The following is a 14,168-nucleotide window of genomic DNA, read 5'->3' on the forward strand; positions in this document are numbered from 1 at the left end:
GCTGGCTTTGAAGACGCTGGATAGTTGAACTCCTGCCCTGCAGCCGAGGGATACAAGATTATAATTTAATACTGTGGAGCCCATCGTAGATCCAGGAGGAATGAATCATGTCAATATTTCAGGCTATCCATGCAAAATAAATGTACATACAATTATTTAGAATGGTTAACATGGAAATGTGTCATTAATATGGCGTTTCTACTTCTGTTATACAAATGTGCACTGCTGTTGTGTATCTTTCCACTGGCAGCAGCATTGGCGCAGCTGCCTTGGAGCTCGTGCCACTGTTGTAAGGAAGCTTTGCTGAGCACCTAAGTATTGCTCGCCCAGCATGAACAGTCGTGATGGCAGCATCAGTTGCTTTATGTACTCTGAAGAATCCACCTCGCTGCAGATAGAGCCCACACAAAGCTTTGCAGGCATCCAAAGATTGCGCGCATCCAAGTGGCCAGGACATAGACGTCACTTGTCACATCTCAAGCGCCTACCTTGGCAGATTGTACAGTGGTGCCATCCGGAAGCATGCCACCACGGCCCTCTTTCGTTGTTTGGACAGCAACTTGTGCCAGACTAGCTTCTTTGATCTCAGCGGCTGCTCCACCTGCGATGAGAAGTAAGTAAGTAAAAAATGTCTTGTTTTTGATTAATTAAAACAATTACAAAAATCCATGTAAAAAGACTTCATACGTAGTAAGACAAGAGAAGTGCAATTCAAAAGCTTAAAAGTCTCTGATGGAAAGTCACCTTTGTTCTGTGATGAAAAGACCCCGATTAGTCTTGAAACAGGGAGTTTGTCACGTTCCACTGCTGGCAGCAGTTCGGAATTTACAATGAAAAGCTCTAAGTGCTTCTCACAAATTATGATGGAGACACACAAAGTTGGACACGAAACAAGTCACAGTCATAGATTGAGCATTTGGACAAAACTACAGAATTTGGACACACAAATTCACCTTGGTGATCGCTCTAGTGTTGCTTCTTGACATAGTATGTCTTTTTCAAAAGGTTACAACTTGTAACTTGTATTTCCTCCTGCTTATTGCTGCTTACACTGGTCTTTACAGCCACTCATCACATTTTAGTTGTTGTAGATAGAGCATTTTAAGTACTATATTTCAGACTACTTTACAAACCCTTTTACCAGCCATTGTATGGTACTCTTGTCCCCTGCAATCCCTACATCCTCACTCGGGCTCCTGTTTTCTAGCCAGAGTTGAACATGATGTTCTAGTCATCTAGGGACGCCAGAGTAGATGCAGAGATCGGTCCCTATATACATTAAAGTCAACTGAGCTTCCGCACAGTGGGCACTCTAAAGGAATGCCAAAGAGTAGTCCAGCTGCGCCCGGGGATATGCACCAAGACATCTCTTTGAATGCCAAAAATGCCCACCCCCTCCTCCTCGCAGCACCAGCTCATGCACGATTTACTGGCACTTAGTAATGGAAAATCTGGCAAATGATGGCCATCTTTGCACATTGTTAAGGATCCTACGCCCTACTGGTCAGTCTATACAAGCCCCTCCTTAATAAATGCCTGCAGGCTTCCTAAATACGCTATGGAAATGTCTAACCTGCTTCCTGGACATAACCTTCACCAGTTATTTACAACAGAAATGTGGCTGAAACCTTGCTCTAGCCTGGCGCTGATTGATTCCTGTCCACCTGACTGCACCTTTGTGTGGGCAGATTGTTTGGGGGATAAGCGCAGTCTTACCTCCTGCTTTAATCCACATGTTGCTATCTCATTAAACACCTTCCTTCACTCGGCTTTATTGCTCTGCTGGAACAATTCATTCTTCTCTCAACGATTTCAATGAACTGCTGGCGGCCCTAAGCTCCTCTTAAGGCCGTCAAGTTATCTTAGGGGATTTCAAAATACCCATGGCTAAGCCACGTCATCGATATGCTAGCACTCTCCTACATGGTATGTATTCCTGTTCCTTTGAACAATTCTTGGCTTACCCATTGATGACGTCGATCTCACTTCATTATAGGCTCTAAAACTACTATCTCTTCTGCTGACAAGCTACGCTAAGGCTGGTCATATCACTGCATTAGTAGGTTCAAAGCCCTAATAAACACACATTGAAAACAGAGGCTGGATCTGAAAGTCCTTACAAGAGACTGGTAAAAGATAACCTCGGATACCCTAGGACTGCTTCTTAACACTCCTCCAGCAAGTTCATGGATAACAAACACGATCACCTCCTCCACATATGAACCCTCCTGCACAACATGAGCAGCGGAGGCACAATACCTATGGATATCATACATGATCCCTCCTCCACATATGAACCCTTCTGCACAACATGAACAGCGGAGGCACAATACCTATGGATATCATACATGATCCCTCCTCCACATATGAACCCTCCAGCACAACATGAGCAGAGGAGGCACAATACCTATGGATATCAAACATGATCCCTCCTCCACATATGAACCCTCCTGCACAACATGAGCAGAGGAGGCACAATATCTATGGATAGCAAACATGATCCCTCCTCCACATATGAACCCTCCTGCACAACATGAGCAGAGGAGGCACAATACCTATGGATATCAAACATGATCCCTCCTCCACATATGAACCCTCCTGCATAACATGAGCAGCGGAGGCACAATACCTATGGATATCATACATGATCCCTCCTCCACATATGAACCCTTCTGCACAACATGAGCAGAGGAGGCACAATACCTATGGATAACAAACATGATCCCTCCTCCACATATGAACCCTCCTGCACAACATGAGCAGAGGAGGCACAATACCTATGGATAACAAACATGATCCCTCCTCCACATATGAACCCTCCAGCACAACATGAGCAGAGGAGGCACAATACCTATGGATATCAAACATGATCCCTCCTCCACATATGAACCCTCCTGCACAACATGAGCAGAGGAGGCACAATACCTATGGATAGCAAACATGATCCCTCCTCCACATATGAACCCTCCTGCACAACATGAGCAGAGGAGGCACAATATCTATGGATATCAAACATGATCCCTCCTCCACATATGAACCCTCCTGCACAACATGAGCAGAGGAGGCACAATACCTATGGATAACAAACATGATCCCTCCTCCACATATGAACCCTCCTGCACAACATGAGCAGAGGAGGCACAATGCCTATGGATATCAAACATGATCCCTCCTCCACATATGAACCCTCCTGCACAACATGAGCAGAGGAGGCACAATACCTATGGATAGCAAACATGATCCCTCCTCCACATATGAACCCTCCTGCACAACATGAGCAGAGGAGGCACAATACCTATGGATAACAAACATGATCCCTCCTCCACATATGAACCCTCCTGCACAGCATGAGCAGAGGAGGCACAATACCTATGGTTAACAAACATGATCCCTCCTCCACATATGAACCCTCCTGCACAGCATGAGCAGAGGAGGCACAATACCTATGGCTAAGAAACATGATCCCTCCTCCACATATGAACCCTCCTGCACAGCATGAGCAGAAGAGGCACAATACCTGGCCACTGAGACACGCCACAGCCTCTCCTAAATCAGTGCCTTGGTTTAACAGCCACCTTTGGACACTAAGAACGTTGGTAAATGTGCAAAACATAACGTCTGCTTGAAAGGAAACTATAAAGCATACGACTAACCTACAAACCTGCTACTCAGGAGGCAAAGTGCCGAAGGAGGACAGAAATGGTCAGCAAAAAAACTTTTGAAATTATAAATAAACATTTCTGAAAGTGTTGATGTTAACCCCTTCCCCACTCATGACGGAACCACTCCGTCATGAGCCACGGTCGCCGTGTGCTCATGACGGAGTGGTTCCGTCATGCGGCGGCCGTTGGCGGCCGCGCCGCCCACGCGGCGCTAATTCCCCGCCTGTGCGGGCGATTAGCGCAGTGGGCGGAGTCATGACGGAACCACTCCGTCATGAACACAGCTCAACCGTGGCTCATGACGGAGTGGCTCCGTCATGAGCACCACGCCACCGCGCTGCCCCCAAACCCCCCCCAGCGCTGCGGCGGAATTCCCGCCGCAGCGAAAGGGTTAAAGCACTTCCTTGATCACAATTGTTTCTAACGACTTGGTGACTTTCTTCACACAGAAAAGGAACATCAGAGTGACTTTGGAGTAGTACCCTTTGTGACGTCTCAGTCTCTAGGATCCACCCTCTTAGACCCTCCTTTGTCACGTCTCAGTCTCTAGGATCCACCCTCTCAGACCCTCCTTTGTCACATCTCAGTCTCTAGGATCCACCCTCTCAGATCCTCCTTTGTCACGCCTCAGTCTCTAGGATCCACCCTCTCAGACCCTCCTTTGTCACGCCTCAGTCTCTAGGATCCACCCTCTCAGACCCTCCTTTGTCACGCCTCAGTCTCTAGGATCCGCCCTCTCAGACCCTCCTTTATCACGTCTCAGTCTCTAGGATCCACCCTCTCAGACCCTCCTTTGTCACGCCTCAGTCTCTAGGATCCACCCTCTCAGACCCTCCTTTGTCACGCCTCAGTCTCTAGGATCCACCCTCTCAGACCCTCCTTTGTCATGCCTCAGTCTCTAGGATCCACCCTCTCAGACCCTCCTTTGTCACGCCTCAGTCTCTAGGATCCACCCTCTCAGACCCTCCTTTGTCACGCCTCAGTCTCTAGGATCTACCCTCTCAGACCCTTCTTTGTCACGCCTCAGTCTCTAGGATCCACCCTCTCAGACCCTCCTTTGTCACGCCTCAGACTCTAGGATCCACCCTCTCAGACCCTCCTTTGTCACACCTCAGTCTCTAGGATCCACCCTCTCAGACCCCCCTTTGTCATGCCTCAGTCTCTAGGATCCACCCTCTCAGACCCTCCTTTGTCACGCCTCAGTCTCTAGGATCCACCCTCTCAGACCCTCCTTTGTCACGCCTCAGTCTCTAGGATCCACCCTCTCAGACCCTCCTTTGTCACGCCTCAGTCTCTAGGATCCACCCTCTCAGACCCTCCTTTGTCACGTCTTAGTCTCTAGGATCGCCTTCTCTCCCCTCAAGCTACCAGCCGTGCTCATGTTGCTAACATTGTAGATCCTGTTCTGGTTCAACTGCTCCCCTCTCTTCGTGACCTTACGGCTCCAGCGCTATTGGTGATGTTCAGTTCTTGCCTAACCATGGGACTGGTACCTCATGACTTCAAGCAGAGCATGGTTCTGTGTCTAATAAGAATACCTGACTGTGACCCTCTACTGCCGACCAACTATCGTCCCATCAAGCTGCCCTCAGGTGCCTCAAACATTCTCAAAGCCTTTCTGACTAAATAGCTCTGCTCCTTCCTAGAATGGAAAGGAATCTTTGGCTAGCCACAACCTGACTCCAGCCATCACCGCGGTACTGGGCTACCACTGCTGCTGGTAATGGACAATTTAGACATGTGTAGTGGTAACACGGGGGAAACGTAAGATCTACGGCTTATGCTGTTTGTAGCCTCAGGACTGTGACCTCAAGTGCCACATGAAAGGCAAGTATCTTTTATCATCGTCATCAGAGAGGACAAGATCTGGATTGAAAAGTTGGGATGTGGTCAGAGATGAATGCAGGGGGTCTCTTCAAAGAAAGAGGTCTCAGTACTGTCAGCATCCAGAGGTGGATTGAGCTGCTTCGGCGCCTGCACTTAAGTCACATGTTAAGGTAACAGGAAGAGAACAGGCGCACTGCAATATTTTCATAAATTTGAATAACTATTCAAGGAGAGTTCAAACCTTAGGTTTGCACAAAGACATCAGACATTTGGAGAATTCATATGGAAAATATCAATCTACTCTTGTGGTTTTTGTATTTTTTATTCAACACTTGACAGTCCTTATTATCCAATAATATGGCTTTGTTATTTATGTTTGCATATTATTCCTGTACTTTAGGAACATACAGCACTGTGGACTTTATTAAGAAGTAAAACAGCCTAAATTAAAAGTGAACAACATATGTGCGGATAAGTGGAATGAAATATATCACAAGGGGAAATATTACATGATGTGACTATGTGGCCAAATGCTAGCCTTAGTCCAAGGAGACAGCAGGACACTGAAAAAGGGGTGCCCAGAGCAGGCTAAGGAAGAAGGAACAAAATATAGGAGTGTTGCAAAGGCATCCTGTGCCCTGGACACCCCCCAACTTTTTGCTGACTGATACTGGTGGTAACTGATTTTGACAGACCCTGGGCTCTGTCTAACCAGGCCCAGGGCCAGTGGTAAGCTGAAAGAGACACATTGGAATACAGTTAAAACACCTACACTAGGGTACACAATGGTATGGTGGGGTACCCCTGTGATTGGAATGACCTACCTTATAAGCCCCTAGTATATAATAGGGCAGGGGATTGAAACTACCTAGAAGTCCCCTGTAGCCCGGGGCATGGCTGTTTAGAGGCCAGAAGCCTTTTTCTGCACTTGCATGTGTGCACTGCTATGGCCTGAAGTCAGTTTAAAATCAGCCCTGGTGCCAGGGCTGCTTTTAAAAAGTAAATTGTGCCCAAACTCGACTTTGGTGGTTGGGGCACTTAAAAATGGATAGCCTACAATGTTTTGGCGTATTGGGGACCCCCAGGGTCTCCCCTAGGTATCCCAACGGTGGGGGGTCAGGTATTTATAAGGTACGCCCTTATAAAATGAGTTTTTATATGCCTGGGTAAAGTGAAATTTCACATTTCACTCCCCACATTGTGGTACAGTGCTACTCAAATTCAACTTTAATGGTAGGAGCACTGTAAAGGGAAAATCTGCAATCTTTCTACAGATTCAGAACTCCTAAAGTCTCCCTTAGTTGCACATGGTGTGGTGTTCCTGTAGATATAAGGCAATTACTTATAAAATATGTTTTTGTAAGCACTGGTGCTGGAAAAATAGCCCAAGTCATTTTTCCCATTGCAAATCCCTTGTTACATAGGTTAACATGGTAGGAAGTTATTGATTAATAACTATTGATAGGAGAGGACTAGAAATGCCATTCAAAGACTTCCCAGAATGGTATTAATAAATTCAACAATATAATATTGTTGAATTTCTCCTAAAGTGTACATACAAGAAGGTATAAGACTTTCTTGTTTGTAGGTCCAAATTCAGCCTTCCAGTGCTCTGCCCTGATTGGTCAGAGTTAGGTGGATTAGCCAGGCTGCCTTAAAGAGCCCCTGTGGTTAACCAGCTCTGCTGGGAGGGCAACGTGCTGTTCCATAGGAATGCCAGGCCAGGGGGAGGAGTTGTAAACCATGGGCTTCAAAGGCAGAGGGATGGCCACTGTGTCAGTTTCCACTTTACACTTTTGACCCCCACCAGACCCAGGATTAGGGAAGGTGTGTGCAAATGGTAGGGGGAGAGTCAATGGAAATAAGCCATCCTAGGGGGTGTGTTTAGCCAGCTCTTACCTCCTTGCTGGATCCCTGGATTGTCCTGCTGAAGCAATCTTGAAATATTTTCTAAGTCCGCTCCAGGGAAGTTGACCGGGACCTCGTCACAAGTCAAGCCGGCGAACCCTCACCGGATCCGGACTGGCTGGGAGCTTTGAGGGGCCTCACGGGAAAAAACTCCAGAAAAGTTTCTAAGAAAAGCTCCAGAAAAGTTTCTGAGTGTGAAGGTAGAAACTGAGACCGGGACCTGCTGCAAGCTGTAGCTGTCCAAGGCTCCCTCGCGGTCAGCCTGAAACTTTTACTTTGACCCGGTCTATCGCGAGCAGGTATCACAACATGGCGCTATAATCTTCTAAGTGCCATATTTTATTAAAACTTTGAAAATTCATATCTCCGGTTCCCTACATTGGATTTTTGTCGTTTTGGTATTATTTTAAAGATACAAATATTTCCTATTATTATAAAATTGGTTTTGGATTTTTATTATGTGTTGTGTCTTAATTATTTACTGAAATGGTGTTTTTAAATGCTTTACATACCTGTCTTTGAAGTTAAGCCTGTCTGCTCGCAGCCACGTTACCAAGAGTTGAGCATAGGAATAATTTTCTAAGACCTATGCTGAGTCCTATCATGTGTTAGAGGGCCTTATTGCCAGTGGCAGACCTACATTTGCCCCTACCAATAACCCACTTTTCAACAATGACACATTTTCTGGAGAACCACTATACATGTATATAAAGTCCACTTCGAATTATTGTATCTCAATGAATCTTACGGGATTACACTGAAAACTTGGCGTGAACCCGCCTCTCCTCAACCTGCGTTGGACACCTCTGTTCCAGAACATTTTGCCCTTTGGCATATGTGTTCAGTCCTTAACCATCATGATACTATACAGAGTACAGAATGACACAAAACATTGCACTGCAACCCCATGACCATTTACGGGCTATTGACAATATCTCAGCCAGTAGCCACTGGATTATGTTTGAAGCCCTGGCATGGAAATGTTCATCAAGGATTGCCTACTTCATTGCTTTGGTGATTCTCGGTGAAATATTCTCATAAAACAGACCATCGCTAAAGGCTGCTGCTGACATGGCCACTGGCTTCACCACCAGTACAGGACTACACGGAGTGACCTTTCAGATGTTCTTCACACTCTTAGCCCTTGCAGAGTGGTGAGGGTGCATTGGAAATCTCATATGCTTACACCGGTGGACATTGCTACTGCGCTCTCAAACACTTCACCAGAACCAGTTCCACTCACTACATTTTCCCAAGCATCCTTGTGGTTAACTTTCACGTGTAGGCTACTCACGTACACGGACTCACTCGTGTTTCTGTCCTTGGCTGGCTACCCTTCCCTTCTTAGAATATGCTAGTTTTGGCTGTTCTGTCGCAGATGCAGCATTCGTGGTCTCACCTGCTCAAGATGAAAGACTGCGGCTGAAATCTTCTGCACACGCTCAACAGCTCTCTCTGGGTCCAACTGTTCTTCGCTCCTCAGGATATCCTTGTAGAGGTTAAGCTGCCATTTCACAGCCGGATCATCAGACTGTGGAAGACATGTTTGTGTTGGAGAAAAACAAACAGTCTCTTTAATGGTGAGCAAAAGTGATGTTCAACAGGAATGTAATATTCCATGTTACTATCTGCTACACTACATCAAGAACCAACTTACAGCATCTTATGAAGGGGATCCTCCTGGAATAAAAAAGCTGCACCCACCACTAGGCAAATTCACCCAAAAAGTGCCCACTTTTAATTGCATGGAATGAGCCTATGTAGTGTCACTTCTTGAATGTTTATATCCATTACAGATCTCACTGCCCATCTCCACATACCAATTCACAATAAGGGTTCGTCAGATAGCCACTCAAATCGTGATTACTGCCTCAACTTAATAGCGTTGCAGGAATTGTTTCTGTCCACCTGGCATTTTATTTCCCATACGTAACCTCTAACCCGATGTGTCCTCCTGACTGTATTTTCCAAGCCTGAGCCATATTCCCTGTTGCTCCGCTCTACGAACCCAACACTCTGGCATCATTCCTCTGCCTATCTTTTCACTGCAAACCAGACTCATCAACACAACTGTCCTTCAGTCGAGATGCGTTTGATAGAATCTACTAATGACCAACTCCAGCTCTAGTATCATCATTCCCACTCTTTCGCAGCGAGCTTTCCTCCACTCATCCTTCTGTTTCTGCTCTAGTCCCTGGCTACTCTCAATCCCACTCCTATCCTTGAGGTCAAGTGTCCTTACCCATAGACCTGCCTCTGCCTCTAATCAGAAAATGCATAATTCCTCATTGGCAAATGTGGGCTGATCTACCCATTTGGGGAAGCTAGGTTCTTTTGAACTAAATCCCAGAGTGACTTACACCACATCACAGATAGGCAAGAAACAGGCATATGAAGCCAAAAATACAAGCATGAGTCATGACCACACTCTTTCTTAATGGACACCGAAAAAGGGGCGATAACACTCAAGAGCTCAGACCATACCTCTGCTATGCAAAATCCTTGAATGCCAATCAATGCTCTTCAAATGAAGTCACTGTACCTCCTTATTGCAACGCCAGAGTTTATTTGCTGATTGAGAACCTCACATTCACTGTGGGAATTTGGAATAGAGAGGCTGTTTGTGATTTATCTTCCAGGGCCAGGCCCCAGGCTTTGCCTGTATTTCCCTGGGTCTTTCCCCTCATCTATTCTCCTTTCTTGCATGCACAGCCACTCCTTTTACTCGCATGCACCAAACTCTCACAGACAGCTCTCCATGTACCACCTTTCATCATTAGTGGTCTTGTGTGCAGTACCTTTTCCTGCAGGTGCAGATTATTACGTAAATGGTCTCGGACTTCCTCGTCTGTGTCTTTCTGCAGAGGGAAGAGAGTTTGATATGAGTGATGTCAAGGGTAAAGAAAAGAGCTACATGACTCTTTATATCCTATTTCTATTTGCAAAAATGGTACAAATGTGGTCCACCTCAGCAACAATCTGATGTTACTTTCAGTTGTTTTTAGGATGTGTTTTTCAAACATACGGCAGACTTACAAGGCTGTATCTAGTCTTGGCTAATGAAATCAGTTCCTGGTCACCCGGGGTGCACATGTTGAGTCCAATGGGGAGCATCTTCTTGAGTGCTGCTACGATGAGGGACGTCTGTATGGAGTATAGATCCCCTCGTCGCTTGGTCCTTCTACGCTCTTGGTCCTGCCCTCCGGACTAGAAGAAGGAAACAGAGAGTGTTCAAATAAGGTCTTGGTATCACCCAAGGTGTGCCCTTACAATATGGAGTTAGATTTGCCCTCTCTTGAACTTCCTGTGTAGAGTCCAGGCCCTTTTTGCATTGGCACTATTGATCATTCTAATAACTAGACCTCCTCAATACTTACCTGAATGACCTACAGTGACATTAAAATGCTTCACCTGCCATGAGCATATGCCCTTAACTATATGCTTACTTCTAAGGTTCTTTGTACGGAGCATGAAACAAATTCCTTCACAGTGATTCATCTTCCATTCAAGACAGTTCAAGGTCGATCAAACTCTCGAGCCATGCAGTTTGCAGCGCCTCTATCACTTGATGTTCCCAGTTTTAGGAAGGTTTATTTGGGTTGTCAATCTTACCCGAGGTCTCATCAGTGCCAAAGCCCCTTTACTGACAATGGCAGCCCACTACAAATACCTTCAGTTGATGTTACATAAATGTCCAGTGGACTGTCAATTTTCATGGAGGTATCAATACAAAAGAATATTGCTCATACAAAGGCCTACCATATGATACCATGATACCATGATACCATATCTGGACCACCAAGAGCATCTATTAATCCGTTGTTCTTCCTCTTCTTGACACACTTAGATTACACAGTCTTCAGCTTTTGACAAAGTCTGTTAGTGTGAGAGTGAAACACACTCGCAAGTCGTATTGATAACCAAGTCAGCCCAGAATACACAATAAAAACACACTTGTTCAGTGTGAGGCTGCTCTCTAGTGTGGGAATAGGGTTTCCAAGTTTCCCATTTGTCACTAAGAACCAGTTTTGTCCAATATCTCTCCTAGATCCAAATGAATGCATCCAGGACATTTTGAGGATGAAAGGGACAAGAGCTTTTTTTTTTTAACTGCCAGTCTTGATACATTCCTGAACTCCAGATACATTGAGTTTTTCTGGCAGCACTCAAATCGCCCCCCTCCCCTCCTACATGCTTCTAGGGGTAAAAGCTGGCTTGTGTGGTTAGGTTTGCTCTGTTGCATCTCATGCTTCATTTCTGAACGTAAGATAGAAATAGGGTCTGTAAGTATTAGGGCTGCCGCCTTCGTGTGCCTTGGATGTGGTGCAAAGTAACTTGAATTGTACCCTCTGTGCCACCAGTAGCATGTACAGGTCTTTGGGAGCCAGAGAGAAGTAAAACAATTTTTTAAAGCTGAGACAGAGTCTGGTTACTTGGTTTTGCAGTGTCTGTAGTTTCGCCAGCACAGACAATGTTACAATATTCTAGTCTGGGTAACACTAAGGCCCTTGCCAGGAGGTTAGATCAGAATCTACTGAATATTAGGATGCCCCTGACCTCTATAGATAATAGTATTAGCAACAGAGAAACATTGTGCTGTTGCCTGTACCTGAGTCGAAGGTTGCTTTTAATGAAAAGGACACAAACTCCTCTTCCATACTGCGTGCCATGCTTCATCTTAGGGGTTCCCTCCTTACCAGCACAATCATTTTTTTTACAGCTGATTTGTGTTGTTGAAGAGTTCATTTATGAATATTATTATATCCTGGAGAAGTAATTTGTATGTGAAGCCGAGGTCACCTGTTGAGTAAAACGGTATCAAAGTAGTTTATATATTAGTCAGGGTTAGGAGCGTAGTGAGAGAAGGGAATCGGGAGGGGAACTGCCTCCTCCCAGTGTAAAAGGCAGAAGTGTAGCTGGTTAGATCACATAACAGGAACAGTGCCCAAGGCCAGAAACACAACAGGAAGAGGGCCCACTTGGCAGATTCCGCCCTCAGCACTTCCAAAGAGGAGATCATTCATGGGGCTGATGCTCTTGGCTAGCCTAAAAAGAACTCTGTAATGACATGAAACAGCATCTATCACCACTAGTTCTAGTCAAACCAGCAAAATACAACAAATGCACCATCCTCAAACCTACAAGGTTCATGAAAAGCAACCTGGACAGTGGGCCCTTTTCAGCTCTTGGGGCACAACTCTGGAACTCACTTATTTGGAGAACATCAGCAAGTACCAAGGGGCATATCATCAAGGGCAATATCGCCGCTTTAGAGGCAGTTTTTGCCGCTAAACCGGCGATATTTTTATCGCCCTGTCAGCAAGCTGTCACTAACAGCTGTTAGCGACAGTTTACTGGCAATAGCGCCCCATGTCAGCACGCCTCCCATCGCATCGCATCGCTAATGAGATGCAAAGGAGGCGTGCCTGACAAGGCTCCCTTGGGAAAATATCGCTAACCCAGCTTCGTCATATTGACAACGAGGGTTAGCGATATTTAAAATCACGTTAAGTATGCCTTAACGCAGGAATTTAACGTCTTTTAAATTCCTGACTAAGGCATACCTAACATGGGGGGTGGATTGTGTGGCTAAGACCACAGGCCCTATCATCTAGGATATCGCCGTTTTCCACCATGGAAAACGGCGATATCCCCACTATCTCTGGAATTTTAATCTCCTCGGCGATGCGCGTTGTTGATAACGTGCTAACCGGGCAATACATTCCAGAAATAGCCGGTGATAAATATGTAAGCACTAAGCGCGCTTTGCGACATTTATCGCTGGGCCTTGATAATATTCCCCCAAGTTTCCGGGTCTGGGATTTGTTCTTACAATTCAATACTTTCGTAGTTCAGCTTATTTTGTAAACGAAGAATTAAATGCTTGGAATGTACCAGATAACCAAATAGAAGTCTATGGCTGGAAACATGGTGTCCTGCTGACATGCAGACATGCAGTAAACAGGACTTGGCGCTTTGCAGGAATGTTCTGTGACCCTCAAACAGGCTCCTTTGGTTCTCGCATAAACAACCCTGATATTGGTTTACCTTTCAGATATTGAAGCACCTAACACTTTGGAACATAGCAAACAGGAGAAGAGGAACATGTTTTTCATGGTCACAGAAGGCAGGTTGAATAGTCCTGCTTCATCTCCTTGAAGCCTCTTTCTATCACTAGCTCTTATCTGCTCTCACCCCTTAACGGCACACATCATTTCAGTTATATTTTAGAACAGTCATGGGCTGCATGTTTGCCAGTTGATAGTTATCATGCAGTCCAAGCCAGGAGGATGGGTCATTGCTACATCCAATAGATCAAACATGAGCTGTCTCTCTCTTAGCTTCCCTTCCCCTGTATGCAGACCACTCAAGAATCCCATGGACCAGACAGAGTGGTCATACCTTATGTGAGCATCACTACATTTCCATTATAAATCCTTTGCAAAAAGTGTGTCTTTCTTCACCTAATTGGCTTTTGGTTTCTTCAGATACAAAGCAGAGCATGAGTTGTAAAAAGTCTTGGATTCATGAGCAGACACAATACATATAGTCACATAACTAAAGGGTGAGTAGCAAAGAAATTACGCAGAATACTAGAACAGCAAATCAAAGCTCTTACCACACCAGCAATAGAATAAAATAGCAGGCTCAACACTGCAACCAGAAGCTGATGAGTGACAGCCAGTATAGTCAGTAAGACAAAAGCAACATTTTGACTGAACTCACCTGTTTCTCTTCAAGAAACTCATCTGCTTCCTCTTTAGGAAAGGG

At 45.4% G+C, this 14,168-nt stretch overlaps 1 protein-coding gene across 4 annotated transcripts in view; it reads right to left on the reverse strand.

Annotated features, from left to right (window-relative positions):
* Positions 1-14,168, reverse strand: part of RYR3 (ryanodine receptor 3) — a 2,047,168-nt gene that overhangs the window by 563,068 nt on the left and 1,469,932 nt on the right. For all 4 annotated transcript variants that reach the window (XM_085627314.1, XM_085627313.1, XM_085627312.1 and 1 more), the window contains 4 exons: positions 10,434-10,604; positions 10,196-10,255; positions 8,797-8,928; positions 489-601 (listed from right to left, as the gene is read on the reverse strand). In XM_085627314.1, the coding sequence (XP_085483440.1) occupies positions 489-601; positions 8,797-8,928; positions 10,196-10,255; positions 10,434-10,604 (476 nt within the window). The remainder of the gene's footprint in view (positions 1-488; positions 602-8,796; positions 8,929-10,195; positions 10,256-10,433; positions 10,605-14,168) is intronic.

The sequence above is a fragment of the Triturus cristatus genome, chromosome 9, assembly GCF_964204655.1.
Source record: "Triturus cristatus chromosome 9, aTriCri1.1, whole genome shotgun sequence".
NCBI lineage: Eukaryota > Metazoa > Chordata > Amphibia > Caudata > Salamandridae > Triturus > Triturus cristatus.